Here is an 18,341-nt window from a genome sequence, read left to right as displayed (position 1 = left end):
TCTCTGTTTTGTCAATGAAAGATGCCTGTCAGTCTGGATGTTGTCCATGTGCTCAGGAAACAAACTTACCGTTGACTAATATTAACATTGATTAGCATAAAAGGAGTTATTTTTTCTACTTCTCAAAAAAACATACATGTAGAATTTTGTTGCCTGTGACGCTATGCTTTTTGTTGTTTCCAATTATGTTTGGCAAAATGATATATATATATACATATATATATTTCAAGTCCTAAACATGCTACAGTACTCATAAGACTCACAAGTGAACCTCTCAGAATGACAGCAAGATTTATATATAGAATATCCTATATTCTATAAATATCTTTCCAGTCTCTCTTGCAGCGTAGTTACTCCTATATGTTTATAAAATAATGTTAATTTCAACTGTTTCAAATTCATCTGCACGTCCCTTTCGTGGCGGTTGAGAACAGCAGGTAGACGTAAGGCAGAACACAGCTCTTCTGCTCCGTCGCTGCATCACGTTCTCAGAGCCGTTCTTCTGAAGCTGCTGCACATTTCTGCAGTACATAGAGCCATCTGTGTACTTAAAACTTGCTTCTCCTGACATTCGTTTTCCTCTGACTTCTCGAGCTTTAGCAGTCGGAGGTGAAACCTGCTGCAGCTCGCGCAGGGCTCGGGGAGAGCCCGCGGGCAGGTACGCGGCTGGCCGGGAGAGCGTGAGGCAGGAGCTGACGGGAGCTCTCCGCTGTCACTGTAAACTCTATCGCTGTAATTTTATTCCTTAAATGCAAATGATAGCTTTAATAAGTCTTTTGTTGGTACATAGTTTGCAGGAGCAGTTAATATTTGTCAGTCAGAGACAGATCTTGTCAGGAGCCAAGGGCCGTCGTCGAGCATCATTTGTTGCGCTTATCTCCCTTCCTCAGAAGGGGTTTATTGTGGAGAAACACCCGGCCTGTGCAGTCACACGGACAGGGCTTCCTCAGCAAGAGCCACTTTGGTTGTCAAAGCTGCTGTTGCCGCTTCTTGCCTGAGCGGAGGGTTGGAGGAGGAAGAGGGTCGGAGGAAGAAGCCCGCAGGCGGTGGCACGAGCGGCTGCGTCCCCGCGCGCGGCTCCGCTCCGCCTCTGCCTCGTGTCAGCTGCGAGGACGCACCCGCGTGTCCTAGATTTAATTTTACTGCAGCACACGCTTTGAGGAGTGGGAAAAGCTAGCATAAAACCTCGCTGTCTGCAAGCCCGTTTTCTTAAACTCATTGGAACTGTTCTTGCGTGTCTGCATGGGTCTTAGTGCATGTACTTCAGTCACATTTGTGGTTTCAACTTTAGCATGTATCGCTCTTTGGCATCCTGTTTAATAGTCGTTGACCCTGAGAGATTGAATCTCACATACCTGCCAAATTCCTAGCCATAATGCAGGTGCACTGTCATTTGTTTAATTAAAATTTTCTGTCCTCTTATCAAATGAAATTTGGTATTTCAAATTATTGGTGTTCAGCTACTGATGGACATTGTTATTTCTTTTCTTTCCCAAATCCTCTGTTTCTCCAGGTATGAAGATGAATAATGCAGACCACTGGTTTCGATGATGCTGAGCTTTTATAACTGGATTCATTAAGGAATACAAAGAAAACTCTTACAGGGATCAATAATGGTGTCTTCTGGTTGCAGAATGCAAAGTTTTTGGTTTCTGCTCACTATCGGCTTCCTGCAGTGTACAGAAGGTAAGATGTGTGTGTGTGTGTGTATATATATATATATTTTAACTTCAACTTTCAGAGATGAAATGTGTGATCCGCGCAATTAATTTAAAAAGGTGTGTTCCATGATTAAGTTTTAGGGTGTCAAGCCAGAAGAATCTATCATTCTAGATTTTAATTACAAGCTTCTAATTCTTTTTAGTAAAAAATAAATAAATAAAAAAGAAAATATATTTGATGCTGCATGTCACATTCGAACTGAAATGCAGTATTCCGGCAACTGGAGTAACTATATTGATACCTTTTAGCCATAGGTAGCATATTTCTGGACTCTTCCTATTTATTTCTTTCACTTTCAATGTGCAGCCATTCGTAAGAAATGTATAGCTGTGTCAAATGTGACATAAAATAACTAAAAAGTGCAGTTGAAATATCTGTTTTGCATTTCTTATTTGGCTGGCTGAAAATAGTACTGCAAACACTTCATTAAGATCGGAACAGTACACACTAAATTTCAGGAAATAAAACTCTGCATACAAGAATAGCACCTACTCCAAAAAAATTGCTCTATAAAAAAAAAAGGCAAAAATAATTCGCTTCTATTAAATAAAGTATTTTAAATATCCCTTAAATTAAAGAAATTAAGAAGAAAGAAACCTTTCAAAAATAATTATCATCTATTCTTTATCTGCTTTTTCTCTATAAATAGCACTGTATTCAGTTAGTTGTTCCCCAGCTGTTCTTGTGGTCTTTCTAACTCATATTGTGAGACAGAAGCATGAAGGAATGATCAGGACATGGTTTATTAATTTTTAATTAGAAATATTTATAGAGAACTTGAGGCCATTTCTGGGTGTAATCATTTTAGTTGACTAGATTTCAGGTGAAATGACTGGTTTGGCAATAAAATAGGACTGCCATGACTTCTTACATTATTCAGTAATTGGTATGTAGTATATATGCTTCTTGGTGTGGTGCTTTTGTAATGTTACCTTGCTGTCTTTTAAAATGGATGCATACCTTACACTGTAGAAATTCTTTGGGTTCTAAGGTTTAGAGATAATTCAGGAAATATACTGGTTTCCTTCCTCCCTCCTTTCCCCAAGCCCATGCAAACAAAAAAATCTAGTCCCCCTTCCCCCTCAAAAAGGCTGAATTTCTGACCAGAATTTAAAGATTTAAATATTGTGTAAGACCTGCATGTTCATGGTATAATTCTCTAAGTATCTATTCTAGGTAACTTGGGTGTGTTTCGAACTGACAGACAAGCTGTGCTGAAATAAATATGTTACTCGCTTGTGTACGTGGGGGCGTGCGTGCTAGGAGCCTTCCTTGAAGGTTTGTGAACGTTGGGAAGTCTTGTTTCACATAAAGAGCTTTCACAATTCCCCCCCACACACATCCCCTTCAAAGCTGTTTGCAAGGATAGTATAAGTAGATTTCCTTCCCAAGGAACACTACAGATCCCCTACAGTCTTGTTAGATGGTGATTTTTGATTTTTTTAGATGCTGTAGTGGTGGCTCCCTTGACTTGTCATGTCTATGGTCTTTGAGTAGAATTTCATTTTTGTATGGAACTAACTCCCAACAGCAGGGAGATGAAATGTTTTTCAGCTCTTTCTGTAGCTAGGGAAGATAAATGCATATTTACTGGACTTGCACATTTTACATAGTTAACTCTGTTTTTATACATAAGTTATTATGTTGCAAAAGTGATTGCACTAGATTAAAGCAAAGGTGTAGGAAATGGGCTTTCCCCTTTATGGATTTTCTGAAGCTTTGAAATAATAAAGGATTTTCTATGTTATTGCTTAAAATCCCTCTAGCTGGTAGGTTTTACCAGGTTTCACCACAGTACTTGCAGTTTAGTAGTATGCAGTGGTAGAAAACAGGTGAAGCAGGTGAAAAACTGTTATTTTCTCTGTTTTGGTTACTGTAGCAAACCAGAGGTTGCAAAGACTATTTGCTGAGTTTGGAAAGGAAGAAGTCAGCTGAGAACTTCTGCAGATTGAATTTTTGCCATTTGCAGAAAGCTAATTTTCATTGTCATTTGTAATATTTCAAGTTCATTTTGTTCTGTCCCTATTTTTCCTGCTGTTAGTAGCCAGTAGCAATCTTCTGATGCTTCAATTGTGAATTTATTTATTTATTTATTTTTAAGTCTATACAGGAGTTGCTTTTTCAGCTAAAAGAAACAGGGAAGGAAATTGGGAGCAGATAACAGAATCATACCAAATTAATTGTAAATTCTTAAAATAAATGAAATATTGTGGCTCTGTATACTGGAAATGAATATTAATATAGAGTTGGCTTCCAGCCACAGAAGCAAAATGAATACCACATTATTACACCTTCTCACAAGATTACATTGCCTTCTGCCTCACTAATAAGAGATGCCAAGTGTAACGTGCTTTAGTAGCACTTCATGCCTGGAAGTATGAACGTGAACAAAGGTTAGAATAAGAGCATCCGACTTTTGCTAGAAATAAGAAAAACCCTAGTTCTCTTACTTGGATCATAGGTTTGTTATAGCAGCCTTAGGTGCGTATACAGGGTGTTGGTGGGGGAGATGAAGCCTGGCTAAACACTGTTCTGTGCAGTTAGGAAACAGGTGGGGACGAGTAGTTCAGTAGTTCATTAGTCCAAATAACGAAACGTTTTCTAATCAAGATAAAGACTTCATTACCATCACAGTAGCTTAACTCACCAGGGGATTAGCAAGCAGACACAATTTTGGAAAAGCTTTAATTTCATTTTGCTGTCACCTGTCCGGATAGGAATCGTGTCTTTGGTTATGGAAGGTCTCCCTTTGTGGATGGGGCAGCCCTAGTGCAGCTGCTTCTGAAGCATCTCAACCCTCAGGCACAGGGAGGCTGGAGGGGTGCCTGTTGGTGGCCGGGAGGAAAAAGGCACCGAGTTAGGCTGTTTGTCTGCTACAGTGATCCCCAGCAGGTCAGTATGGTTGAGGAGAGGCTTGGAAAAGCCCCAAAGTGCTGCTGCTGCCCACAGCTGCTGCCTGATGAGAGGGATCGGGCCTGTGGCTTGGCCCTTTGTGTGGCCCTGCACACGGGTCTACATGTTGTCCTGTTCAGAGCACTTGCCGAGTCCCTCCTCTTAGCAATTTCCTAATAACATCTGAAGAGAATTGCTTTTGATACCACATCTATCTTCTTCTCTGCACTCCTTTTGATTAGGTGAAATCATCCAACAAGTTAAAAATTATTTGAGAGAATGCAGAAAGTGGGAGTGTGGGATTATACATGCCTTGTTTCCATAGCAAAGTGGAATTAAAAGCTTATTATACATACTATTGCTTTCCCTTTAAACAAGTTAAGACAGATACACTCATATGCATATGAAAAAAATCTGAGCTAAACATTCTGATTAAGATTGTTCTCTACAATTGTGATATTTTGATGTTCTGTATCCTCCATACAACATCCACCTCTTCTTCTAGCTCTAAATGCATTTTGTTTTTTATTCTCTTGTGTTCTTTAGAAGCAAGAGTGTTTGAGAAGCCTCGAAAATGTGTCCTTCGGTTACATTTTATTTAATCAAGGCTTAATATAATTTTAATTAATCTTATATGAATCACTATCTACACTTTGTCCATAGGAGGAAGCATCTTGCTTTTGTTATATGTTTAATTGTCTTTTTCTAAGCATCAAAAAAAATCAAGCCACTTCAGAAGTATTCAGTATTTCTAGCGTCTTTAAGCCTTTACACTCCTATAAAGCTCCTTGGAGCTTGAGCATCCCAGCACATGTCACAGGCAGTCAACAAACTATCAAAGCAAGCCAGTTTTCATACACATTTATGAGGAGGCATTAGCAGGACTTTGCCTGGTGTAAAAATTCAAAAATCTTGTCTGTTGGACTTGAGAAGAGATCAACTTCTGTTAATTAGTGGATTTAAGTTCTGCGAGGGGTGAAAGCCATTACAGAGTCATGCAAGAGCAAATAGGAACGTTAATTTAATTTCTAGCTGGGGAATTTATCACAGTGGAAGCTGTATGAGACGCTGCAGTTGGTAGCAACTTCTTGGTTTGACGGAGGTCACACGCCATCCGGGAGCGTAATCGGGGCAGCCGAGCGAGCCGGGCCCTGCCGCTCGGAAATCACCTGCATTTCTGTAGCCTAATTCCAATATATCCTATGATTTCTTTTCCAAATAGTTCTTTTACATGCATAACTCAGATTATGCAGACAAAAATAAGTGAAAGAAGTTAGATTTCCATAGAAAGCAGTTGTTGCTTGGAGTCCTGTTTTTTCCTGGAATACTATGACATCTTTCACTGGAATATGCTGGTGTGTACTTATTTGGGCCACCTCTAATTTGGGCCTTTTCTGAGGGGCCTATAGGCCCAAAATATCTTTTAAAAAGGAGACTGATCTAAACAATGACATCAAATTTCATCTTAAGGAAAAATATCTGTTAAACTTTTCAAGTGCATTTCCAGCTAATAGAGAGTGACAGACTCTCTGGAAAGCCAGATTTTTTTTTTAACATGCTGGTAGTGAGTATCCTTTTGCGTATTCACTGAGCAATAAGAGCTGCAGGATTCTGTGCTACAAGATTGTATTTTCTGAAAACAAAAAGAAATTGCTATTTGAAAATGTAGGAGAAACAGCAAAGGGAAGGAGGAGTCTTATGATCCAGACATGTAAAGAGCAATTTAAAATACTGTAATAAAATTACTGTGAGAACCTTCTAGGGAAGGTTAGGGTAAGAGTCTTAGAATTTGAACAAATGTAAATATGTATTTTTTTTTAAGTATACATGTGTAATTGCTTGAAGATGAATAACAGTATTAGAATTCTCGTATGCTGTTGTCTTAGTCGTTTGCTTAAAAATGTTCCTCTTGGTGAAGCAGAGATTTCTGCATCCTCTGAACCTCTCTGTTCAGATGTATAAATCATAAACGTGGTAGAAGAGCTGTGCTGCTGCAAAGGGGCAGATGTTGCATTTTCAGAGCCCTCCACGCTTTTACTTCCGTCTCCCGTCTCTTGCTGTGACATCCCTGTTCAGTGTCGGTGGGCAAGTTGCAGAGCTGACCACTGTAAGGAGATTGAATTGAATTAACTTTAAACTAACCTGGGCTGACACAGTTGCCTAAGGGGCTTTTCTTTTATTAAACACAAATCTGGATGTATTTTAGATTAGTTTATTACTCTAAGGTACCTTTCCAGGAAGACATAGCAGAGTTTGGCCATAGATATCCTTTAAAAAGCTTCATTAGTGCTCTATTACTAAATACAGGAAATGTATTATTTATTTTTATTAAAATTATTTTTATTTTTACTCATTTTGATTTCTGTTTTCTGTTAAGTAGAAGCATGCTTTTTTTTCTTAATAATAAGGTATTTTATGCAGTTTTTAACAACATCAACTTTGTTATATAATACTTTCATGTCTTAGTAGAAAATGGCAATATAAGTGCCTGAAGCATCTGATATCAGTGAATGCCTCAGCAGTGGTTTCTTAATACATTTGTTGCCATTAATGATCAGATTATAAAATAATAATTAAAGCAGAATAATTTTACATTTAATATGCTTTGCCATGTCCTGCAAGCATATAAGGGATTTTATTCTTGAAAGTAGATCCATTGATGTTCCTGGTATAACTATGTGAGTAAACTGTAAAGAGAAACAATTTTAGGCTATTTGTCTGCCTAAAGGGTAGATATCTTAATAACAGTAAGTGCATTCAAGACAAATGTATCACCACCATGAACCTGTGCAAAATGCAGGTTTCTTGTATGTGTCACTTGTGTGTTTATGGTGGGTTTCCAGGCAGTGCGCTGCAAGGAACAGGAAGGTAAAGCTTGTGGGCACATGGAGGTGTCTGGCTTGCTGACTGTCCATGCTATCTTCATAAATACAGGAGCTCCCACCATGCTGCTGTGCAGTTGTACATGACTGTAAAGCAACCTTAATACAAGAGGCACTTAAAAATCAGCCTTCCACAGTAGCTAATTAGCATCATATTTGCTCATTAGTGCTAGTTTGCTGGACAAATACTGATTGTTGCTCCTTCTGTGATTTTTTTATTATTATATGACTTTGTACTTTGATAATACACTTTCAGAGTTTATTGTATTATGTTCTCTCCAAATAAACAAAAACAAGGAAAGGAGGCAGGGAGGGAAAACATGCATATAGTAAAATTTTTGAATAATTTTCTTGTGCTTAATATCTTACATAGTATTTATGTTGGTAAAATCACACGGCAACTTTTTATTTTACTAACTTCCGAGTTCTAAAACTTCATTCATAGAGCTACCCTTTCTTTTCCTAAAGCAACACTTGGCTTCATTTCATGGTCTGGAAAAATAGAGTTGTATAAATGTTAGCACAGTTGGTGGGTCCTTTGCTCAGCTGCAGGGATGAATTCATCTGTGCCCTGGTGACGCTGAGACGGCTGGTTAAATGTCCCTGCATGTGTTTGCCATGGCAGGGAGAGTCCCTTTTCCTTTCCCGCGAGCTCGAACTAGCCCAGAAGGCTGCGAATATTTCCTCCTCCTTCCTGTCTTGATTTATGCTGGTGTAATAATCACTTGTTTTCTCCGTGAGTAAAACGTGTGGGGCAGCCTGGTTGGGAAGCAAGTGGAATTTTTGTCATCTGTTGCCTGAGCAACACCTACGTGTGAGCAGCCCGCAGAGACCCCGCGACTTGGGCTGTTGGTTACAGCGCGAGCGAGGTTTGTGGCAGATCTTGACGAGCAGCCGAGCTCGCGTTTGTCGTCCCCTCGCCAGGGTGGTTCGTGTCTCCCTCGGGAGCTGGGGAGGTTTCTTCCATCCCAGCCAAAAGCCCCATTAATGCAAGGTGCTGTCTGAGGAATTTTCCTATTTCAGTTCAGTAACTCATTTAAGGAACCCGGTAGGAACTTGACACCCTGCCCAGAGACTCTTGGTCTGCTGTGTTTCCAACTGAAAACACAAAGAGAAAGTTAGTGGGTGGGTGGTGGTTTTTTTTTTTTTTTTTTTTTTTTTTTCCTCAAGCCTTCTGCCCTATTTTGTGTCAGCCCTGTTGTAATCCTTTTCCTAGCCAGCTTCAGTCTGCTTGGCAGCCGCTGGTCCTGCTGGACCGGGCGTGCAACTTAACCTTCCTTCCTAGAGTTTCATGTTATTATCTCCCCTTTCTCCCCACTGAGCTGTCCCAATTCTTTTCTCTAATTTAGACTTGCAGATTGCCTTTAATATATATATTGATTTTCGTTATAAAATTTTACTTTAAGAATAAAGTTAGTTTACTCTGCGTTGTTGTTAACGTGGCCCATTGTAAGGCCATTGGAAAAACGTGGTTTTGTGGCCATTTAGAACTGATTATACTCTTTAGTGGCTTCAATATAAATATGCTTTCACTAAACAAAAAGGGCCAGTTTGCTGCTTACACTTTTGCATCATTTAATTTGCAACAGATGAAGTTGGTATGCATGAAGAGTGAAGCATGGAAAGTACTAGAGGGCAAATGGGTGGTTTGCAGCGTTGATCATTATCCATAAAGATGGATAGAGCCCACAAAGCATCATTTCATGTATTAATGTACCAGCTGGAAAAAAAAAATCAGCATAGTTTATTGTGTGTGAAGTGTTGGTTTAGTTGGTGTAGTCCAGCAATGTTTTAGTTTGTTACTGGTCTTGCTCAGTAATCAATAATTTTGTACCTTGCATGGTTTTTGGTTTGTAGTCTTTAAGACTTAAGTGTGTGTGCATTTGCTTAAAAACCATTTAAAAAAAAAAAAAAACATTCAGGGTACCCAATTCTGGAAGTTATCCATATGTAAGCTGTCTTGAAAGATTTATAATATATGGTGTTATGCTCTGCAATGTCAACTTAAGTGCTTGACAGAAGAGCTGTTGAGAAATGCATATAGATAACTGTTTTTATTGACCATTAGCATTTTAATCTATTAATATAACAATTATTTGTTATATAAAACAATGTAACGATTTGCTATATATTATTTCGAATTTTGCCCTGTTAAATTGGCAGAATTTTGGCTCACTCCTGGCAACAGTTACCGCTATAACAGGCAACCTAATCTATTTGATGCGTTATTTTCTAGCTCATGAATCTGTTGTGTCCATATCTAACAGCATTTCTGTGTTGCCTTCCATTTACAACAGGTTTTTGTTACAGCATGAAGAGAAACTTGCTGAATTTTTGCTTTTAAAAGTTTGCTGCTGTTACTGTATTAATGCCATTTATGATGTATTCAGTGATGCTTAACTTCCCACAAATCCTACACTGCTTCCCTTCTTTTTAATTCCATTTTTTTTAATTGGCTGATTTAAATTTTAAAAAAAGATGCACTCAGAGTAATAAGGAAAAACTTTACTGAGAAAAGGCTTTGGTCAAGGTGCAATTGATCATCACTTGGTCAAAATTTATGCTTTTGATCCTATTTTGATTTAGTGTAATGGATCAGATAGTGATGGAAGAAAAAAGTGTGTTTAAAAGCATTCAAAGATGTTAAGCAACAATAAAACTCTAACCACTTAAATGACAGCAGCTGACTATTTGAATTAACTTTGTGTTTGGCTTAATTTGGGGTCCTAATTATTGCTAACTTACGTGAGTAGATTTCAATTATACAGTACTGGAGGGATTTGTAGCTAAGGCAACTAAAGGAATCATTTTACATAAAGTACTTTTGTTCAACTGATTAGGCAGGTTAAAATGGAATGATAGAAAATTGAAACTCTTGTCTGATAAGGCCCAATGAATTGTTTCCAATGACACACTGAAGAAATAACATGAGGGAAGTACATTACTGGAGTTTTTCCTCATCAGAGAAGAAATTTTATGCAACTTGTTTATATCTTAATAATGTATATTTTATTATTTGAATTGCAATAGTGAATAGCTTACAAGTAAGTGATTATCATGAGTATTATAACAGATCTATCTCTAAAGAGGTAATTGGCATTTTTATGGTACCATGGATTGGTCTTCATGGTGTGACTTTTCCCAGAACCCTGTTATCTAAAAAATTAATAATTGAAAAGGTTAATAATATATATCTGTAGACCAATTAACCATTTAAATAAGTAAAACACATGCACGATGTTTACTGCATGATATTCATGTTTTAGGCATGATGGTATTCTTAAATTCATGGCTCTCATCTTGGATATCCCATATGTTTAAAATTACTGTTCCGTGAAAATAATCCTCAATTATGCCACATCTTTAGACAACCTGGGGGAATTGGAGATGAAGGAGGTATTGGAAAGAAGAGTGTCTGGAATCAATTTCCATCTGTATTACCACACAAATATACACTCTTCATTGGGAATTAATTTTTGAACAAATTACCTGCATAGTTTAAACTGAAATTAAGGTATTTAAAAAAAGAAAATCTTTTCGTAACACTTCTTCAATATCTTTTCCGATGAAATTTTATTCTCTGTATATTTGTAAATAAAGTCCCGTCTCCTCAATTAGATCTGCAGCATAGTTAGATGCCTGCTTTTGATGATGACAAAGTAACATCCCTGGGCGTTGAATGCCTATTTTTTTCCCTGGGCTTTTCACACTCCCATTTTTGGCATCAACAGCCAGAGCTTTGAAGGTTACAAGAATGGTTATCCTGCTGACTCAGGAGAACAGACAGCACAGTAGCATTTCTGCAACCCTAACTGATCAGTCTGTTTTTAGAGCTGTCAGATTTGCCCAAGCCATTTGAATATATCTAGACCTTATTTTCATCGGTTTTTAGAGAAGCCCTCCAGTTTCTTTCTGTCTGTTTTACTTGGAGCTTGAACCTTAAGTAGCTCTAATGAGGTCAAAGTAAGACTTTTACGCTTTTTTTTTTTTTTTTTTTTTTTTTAGGGGGGGGGGCATATGAAGCATGTGGTCAGAACACACCTTGTTGGTGGAACAGAAATTTCTAAACTGGATACCAAATAAATACTTTTTGTAAAAAGATTTAACAAAATCAGTTCACGCGCATCTCTCCAAATTTTGGTTTTCCATGGAAAATGCGTGTTTTGCTCGTGTGTCTGGTGTTAACGTATTAGCACTGCAAACTTTCACTTAGCACTGCTGACAAGTTATTTAGGAGAGTCTCTGGAGCATGTGGAGATGTGCACAGCTTCCGTGTGCCAGGCGCTCATTTTTCCAAAGTGAGCGTGTGACGATTCAATTACGGTGGGAGGTTTGTGGAAGCAGCGCTGCCCTCGCAGCCCGGGGCGGGCGGTGGGTGCCCGTCCCTGCAGGGCTGCGGAAGGTGACGGTGGCACCCGCTGTCCTGGCTGAGCTGCAGGTGGGTGACCAGGCCCTGTGCAGGTGGAGGCGCTGGGTGCCGTTGGGTAGACCCAGGAGAGCTACATTGAATTCCTGCCCTTAAGATTTTTCCGAAATACTAAGTTCCCAATTAAGCCCGTTCTTCTAAAAACATTTTAGGGATTTGAATTATCAGACAATAATTTTAAGATTGTGTGCCCTTTTAAAGAGACTGAAAGTTGCATCATTGTGCCTTGATTTTTTTCTAGCCTTCTTTCTCAGTTAAATACTTCTCTTTATATCCTAAGTTACCTCTCTAGGCCTTTGAACACATTACAGTGACGGTAAAGCTCCTTTTGTCTTGTTTAGGCTTGGCTTTCTAACTACACTTCTGTGTCAGCAGACTTACCCATTGCTCTCTTTTCAGCTCATTTCCAGATCGTTTTGAGTACAGTGAATGGCAGCACTGCCTTGTAAACTTTGTCATCCTGTTTCTCTCCCTCTGTGCTCTCCATCCTCCTCTTTCTGATCCTTTGCATTACTCACTATCTCCCAAACATTGGCTGTGAGAGGAAATACTTATCTTCACTGCATTGTCTTCCTTATCTTTAATTGGTCCTCCCCCTAAATCAGCAAACCCATCACTTCTCTCGCAGACTTCCTACTTTTGTTATACTTAAGGATTTTCGCATTATGACATCATTGGAAAAACACCCGTTAAGTTTAGGATGTGTACAGAGCTCTGGCACAGAAATATATGCCGTGGAGTCAAGGATACTTTCATATTCTGCAGCATTTTGGTTAACTTTATATAGTCATAAAAATCATAGCGCCAGATACTTTTCTTTAATTTTATGGTACAGTTATAAATTTTGTTACATCCAATTGCAGCAAACTTCTCCTGCTCAGCAGATTTTTCTTCTTGCTGAGCAAATAGTATGTTCACATGAGTGATACTTGGGTATATATTCTCTCTTTATGGGTGTTCAAAGACTTACAATTTTCTCTTTAAAGTCAGGATTCTTTTTTTTTTTTTTTTTTTTTAAACAATTTTTTTATGGCTAACATGTGCCCTGTGACAAATGGAGGAAGTTACAGATGGTCCAGAGGAGAGGGTCTGTTTCATACATAAAAATCTCATGTCAGCATTTCAGCAGAGCATCTTCTTAGGGTATCTCTGCTATCACTGACACTTTCACATTGACAAGCATATGGGCTGTTGTGCTGAATGTGTAAATTGAAATGATCACATCTAGTGTTTCCCTTTACCAGGTGCCAGCTTGCTGCTGCAGCTCTGGACTTAATGCTGAAGGAGGAGAGCTCCGAGTAGCTTCATTTGCTAATTATCCCTTATCTGCAGTACCGAGTCCTTGGGCAAAGGGCTTAGCCAGGTGTTCTTGAACACCTGCCTGGGCAGTGCAGGATTGCAGGTGGTCACGTGGTGACAGGACAGGGTGCAGAACTTGTAAGAAAACACATCTCCATTTATCTGTTTCTTTCTCTTTTGTTTTGTTTTTCTCTCTTTTTTTCTTTGTCTTCAATGAAGAACTGACGAGTTTTCTATCTTTATTGATTTTTCCAGTGTGAAAAGTGAAAGCCTGCTATTTAAAGTAAAGCTTCAGTACAAAGTGTGTGTATGTATATTACTATATTTATATGGAGGGGTGTGTGTGCATATATATACACATATATATGCATATATATATATGTATATAATAACAGATACAGATAAAATTGTCCTGACCTGTGACTTCAGGAGAAAGCAAAGTATGCACATACCAGGAAGAGTTCTGTGAAAAAGTCCAAGTTAGATTAAATAGTGCCCCTTTCTTAAACACTACACACTTTCTGAATTGTCTTTCAGTGCTCCTTTGTCAGGAGCCAGTTTAACAGGATTACATAACTTTAGCAATGCCACTTTGATCTGTCATTTGTACAAAAAGGCAGGCTTGCTGAAGCATTTGCCTTACATGCTCTTTTTTGGGCTAGACTTAATCACTAAGAGAATAGATAATTTTTTTCATTCCTTAAGAATTCATATTACAATCTTACACTTAAATATGACTATTAAACTGTTCTTTGAGTATGGAACATTAAAAGGAACCTTTTAATTCATAATCCAGTAATCCAGACAGCTAAATTATGCTTCACTGTACCTGTTATTTATTCAAACGCATCTAAAAATCTTCAGAAATATTGATGTCACTTAATTGCCTGTTTAGGTTTCTTTAATTCCACTTATAGAATATATATGTCCCTTACTTTGCGTGACTGTGGCATCCATTTCTCTGATTTCCCCATGCATTTTTCTCCTCTTCTCATAAGGGTTAGTTTTCTTTCTCAGGCATTCTCTGTAGTTTAAAATTTGTGACATTCACTTGAGCATGTCAGTTATATGTGTGTACCCACGAAAATTTTATTAGTAGGTGCGCCTCCATGGCTCCTTTTGTTCTTGCCTCCCATTTCCAAGTTAATATTTCCTGGCATTCAGGAGCATAAAGCAACTCATTAGCAAAGAGACACAAAACAAAACAAAGCTGATGTGACAGTCCCTTTCCTTTGAAGTCATAAACTTGGATCAGAATTCAGAATCTTGATAAAAAAAATGTGCACTAATGATGCACGTTTTAAAACAGGTTAGGAAGAGTTAGTGAATATTTTACTATGTAGTTAATAATTACAGAACCCAGCAAATTAATAAGAATTTTTAACTAGACTGGGAAAGACGTGACATGTCTTGATGTGCTAGTGTTTAGTTCAGATGACTATGTCTATAACATGATAATTTATCTATTTAAAAAAATGAATTGATCTGAAAGATATTTGACAGTTTCAGTCCTCGAGCCTGTTTCCAAGATTAATTCGCATATGGTTCTATGAAAACACACCCATATCTGTCTTCCTTTCATTCATTTCTTCTGTTATTTATTTTTATATATATATATATATATATATATAGGGATTCTATTGAGGAAAAAATGATGATGATGTGTTTCAACAACAAAAAAAGCCATGTACATACCACTCTGTATAGAAGTGAAATTCATCAAACTAATTAATAACTCTAAATAATGCACGATGAAAGCCTGGCACTAGGGGTAGTTTTCCAAATATGCTAGGTGATAAATTCCATTTCAGTTGTTGAGAATTAGGTGCTTTAAAAATCTTTAGAAAATACAGCACTTGCTAAGAATTGTCCCTTGAAGGAGAACTGCCTTCAAAAGCTTGGTCTTGTATTAGCAAACTGGTTGTAAGTAAACTTCTTCATTAGGGAAAAAAAAAATATGTAACTATCCTAGAAAAATTCAGAAGAAAAAAAAGTCACTAGTACAAATGCTTAGGAAAAGCATGCACTAAAGCAAAGCACAGCGTTAACTCTCCGTAGCACTTAAGTCTTGAGAACACTTTGGGAACAGTTGACTTCTAGGGCTGCTATGTTAATGTTTTTTTCATTTTATAGATGAATAAATCGCGGGCCAAAAGGTCAAGTTACTTGCCCAAAATTATAAAGGGAGCAAATGCTGGAACCCTGATGAGGATTCAGGAGCCTTTTCCTCTCAAACTACAAGGGTGTTAAAAGAAACTTTATTTAAAAAATAAATTAATTCACATTCTGTCAAGTCATTTCCTCTGGCATCTGTTGCATAAAATACATATTCATAAGTGAACATTTCTGACTAAAACCTCAGCAACTACTGAAAGGATAGTAAGAAAAAAGAAGTCTCCTTTCTGTATCTGAGATGTGGGAAAACTGGATATGCAGTCTTTAGGGGATTGAGTCTTGAATAATACTTGAGCATGCAGTTACCCAGTACAAATTAGACTGCCTTAAAAAATCAATGTATAGGTTTTGATCTAATGAGTTAGATCTAGTTTTAATGGAATAGGTTAGTTTGTGAAGCTAAACTATTGGCAATACATGTTTCTGGTAGTGCCAACCTAAAACGAAATAAATGTTCAGAATAATTGGATCAAGCTCCCTCAAATTAATTTAAACTTTCTCCCCGTGCTTAATCTCTATTGTTTTCTGCCACTGAGCTTGTAGGCAGCAGTTTAGCAAGCTCTGGACAGCTAACTTTCTAAAGAGCTTTCCCGGGCAGTTCCCTCAGATTTAAGTCTTTGTCTGAGCTTGGACATAAAATATTATTCAGCTAACTCCTGAAGACAGGGGTTTGTTTGGAATATGACAGCCGCACTGGTGCTCCACAGGCTCCTGCCCCATGACCCAGGCTGCTTCCCCTGCCGTGTTGAGCGGGGCATCAGCGGGGAATATCTGCCCCTTTCTCCATACAGTTTCATGCTGGATTAAATTTATTTTGGAACTGCTTTCTTCATCTGCCTTTGGCCTAGTTTCTGTGAAGTCTTCAGTTGTATGTTCCAAGAGGCTGATTTTTTAAGACTGATTTTTAAGGCTGCTTAGAGTCACAGGCAATAGCTTCATACTTTGTATATGCTTTAGGTTTGGGGAGGTTATCAAAAGTGTATAGATGCCATTAGGCATTTTATCTGCATGGTAGGTGCCTAAAATCTAGATGCCTAGTCATAGACAACAGTAGCTTTTTTTTTTCTTAGCTCTTATTTCTGTGTGAAGTTTTTAAACCAAGGGAAATGGATAAATGGCAAAGACTATATAGCATCTCCCAGCCAGGAATTTATCCGGGGCCTCTGAGGAATTCCTTTACCTTGTTAAAGGGGTCACTTCTTCAGGTGACTCCTAGACCAGGAAAAACAGGATTTTCAGAGAATACCTTCAGGCCAAGTAAGGCTCCAGACCTTTTAACTCTGATTTTCATTATAATAGGCTCCCCAGTCCAGGCATGAATAGACATCTGGGAAACTGATCTTTTCATCCTCTAATAGCTTGAGTGAGAAGTCAGATCAGCCAATTCTTGCCTTTCTGAGATTTGTCGTAGCCGTTTCATAAGTTTTACTGTAAGATTTATGAGCTCAACAGCGTTTGATCATGCAGAACCGAACTGAACTCTGAGAAAACTGGAGACTTTCACAAAATTCTGTTTTCTCATTCCCTTTTCAAATCATGCAGTAGAAAAATGTGCCTTTAAAAAGGCAAATTGAAAATTTCTTCATGATTTTTTTTCACTGGGAAAAACCTTAAGTGATTTTGAGTGAAATTTATTATAATACTGTACTGAAATGTAATCCCTAAAAATGCTGAAAAAGTTGTTCTGATAAAGTCTCAAAATGTATCTTATACAACAAATGCCATTCCCATATCCTATAATTCAAAATTAGAGATAGTATAAATGTAGTACTGTGGGAACAATGCTGTGTAATTACAATATAGTAATTATTTACAAGATAGATTTATTTTGTTTGTTTTTATAGAATGTGCATTTCTTCTGGACCAACTTTTTAGCATTAAGATTATACTCACTATTTTTAAAGAATATATAGATACAGAAAGAGATAAAGGTTGAGCTATAGAAAAAAATAATTCCATTATTATTTTCATCATAATGATACTTTCTGTTGTCAACATTTAATTTTCTCTATTATTTTAAAGGCATGTCAGCATCAAAAAAAAAAGTATTTAAACACATTAGGGAGCAGTTCAGTTCCATTTCTAATTCTAAGCGTAGTTATTATCCACAAGTATATTCTTGTGATTTGATTATCCATAGCTCCTAATGCTAAGGCATACCATTTTTCATGTATCCTGAAGAACGCAGATCTACCCACAAGGTAGTAGATCCAATTGGAGGGGAGTGGTGTAGGAAATATTTTAAATAGTTTGAAAAAAATGCTATAATTTAAGAAACATAAACTGTGTTCTTTCATGATTCACATTAGTGTATTTTCTGTTATTGGAGTTTAATGGATCTGAATCTGAACAAAGAATTTGAATTGCTGCAATCCCATGGCACATACAGCCCTGGCAAGTTGGGTGTTTTTGCCAACGATTCAGTTGGAAGGAACTGCATTTTGTGTTGACTAAACTCCTAAACTGATACAAAGCAATAACAGCAGTAATTTGGAAAAGGCATTCTGGATGTTAGCTGTATTATATGTTGCATGGGGCCCACATAAAAGACTAAAATATAGGTGCTGTGTAATAAGTAAGCTGTGTATAGACTGAATGCTTCCAAAGATATAATATGGAATTATACATTATAGTAAAGCTTGAATCTCAGTTTCAAAAAAAACTAATTCCCCATCGCAAGGAGAGTGGTGTCCTATTGCTTATATTTTCCTTTTCCTTTTCCTTTGTTTTTTTAATAATTTTTACTGCAGAAAGTGTGTGCTTGTGGGGGGGAGGGGGGAGAGGATATGAATTTTGGCAGCCATAGCTGGAAGGGCTACTCTTGAGGTAGAAATAAGAGATGTGTGGTAGGAGACCCAGAAATCGCCCTTTGCAGGGAGGGAGCTAAGAAGGAGCCCTGAGAGCTGCCCTAGGGGCACTGACTCCATCTTGAACCAAGAACAGAA

The 18,341-nt window shown here is 37.8% G+C and overlaps 1 protein-coding gene across 14 annotated transcripts in view; it reads left to right on the top strand.

The window, feature by feature from the left end:
• Nucleotides 1-1,513: 1,513 nt before the first annotated feature.
• The window catches only part of ADGRL2 (adhesion G protein-coupled receptor L2), a 121,183-nt gene continuing 104,355 nt past the window's right edge, over nucleotides 1,514-18,341 (top strand). For 10 of the 14 annotated variants that reach the window (XM_088526029.1, XM_088526028.1, XM_010213222.2 and 7 more), the window contains exon 1: nucleotides 1,514-1,686. In XM_088526029.1, coding sequence (XP_088382155.1) covers nucleotides 1,614-1,686 — 73 coding nt within the window. In that variant the 5' untranslated portion in view covers nucleotides 1,514-1,613. The remainder of the gene's footprint in view (nucleotides 1,687-18,341) is intronic. The other 4 variants (XM_088526032.1, XM_088526038.1, XM_010213227.2 and 1 more) reach the window with 1 other exon arrangement.

Source organism: Tinamus guttatus, unplaced genomic scaffold (assembly GCF_059628265.1).
Source record: "Tinamus guttatus ecotype Peru unplaced genomic scaffold, ASM5962826v1 Tinamus_guttatus_pri_ptg000242l, whole genome shotgun sequence".
Classification (NCBI taxonomy): Eukaryota; Metazoa; Chordata; class Aves; order Tinamiformes; family Tinamidae; genus Tinamus; species Tinamus guttatus.
This window is presented reverse-complemented; position numbering and strand designations above follow the sequence as displayed.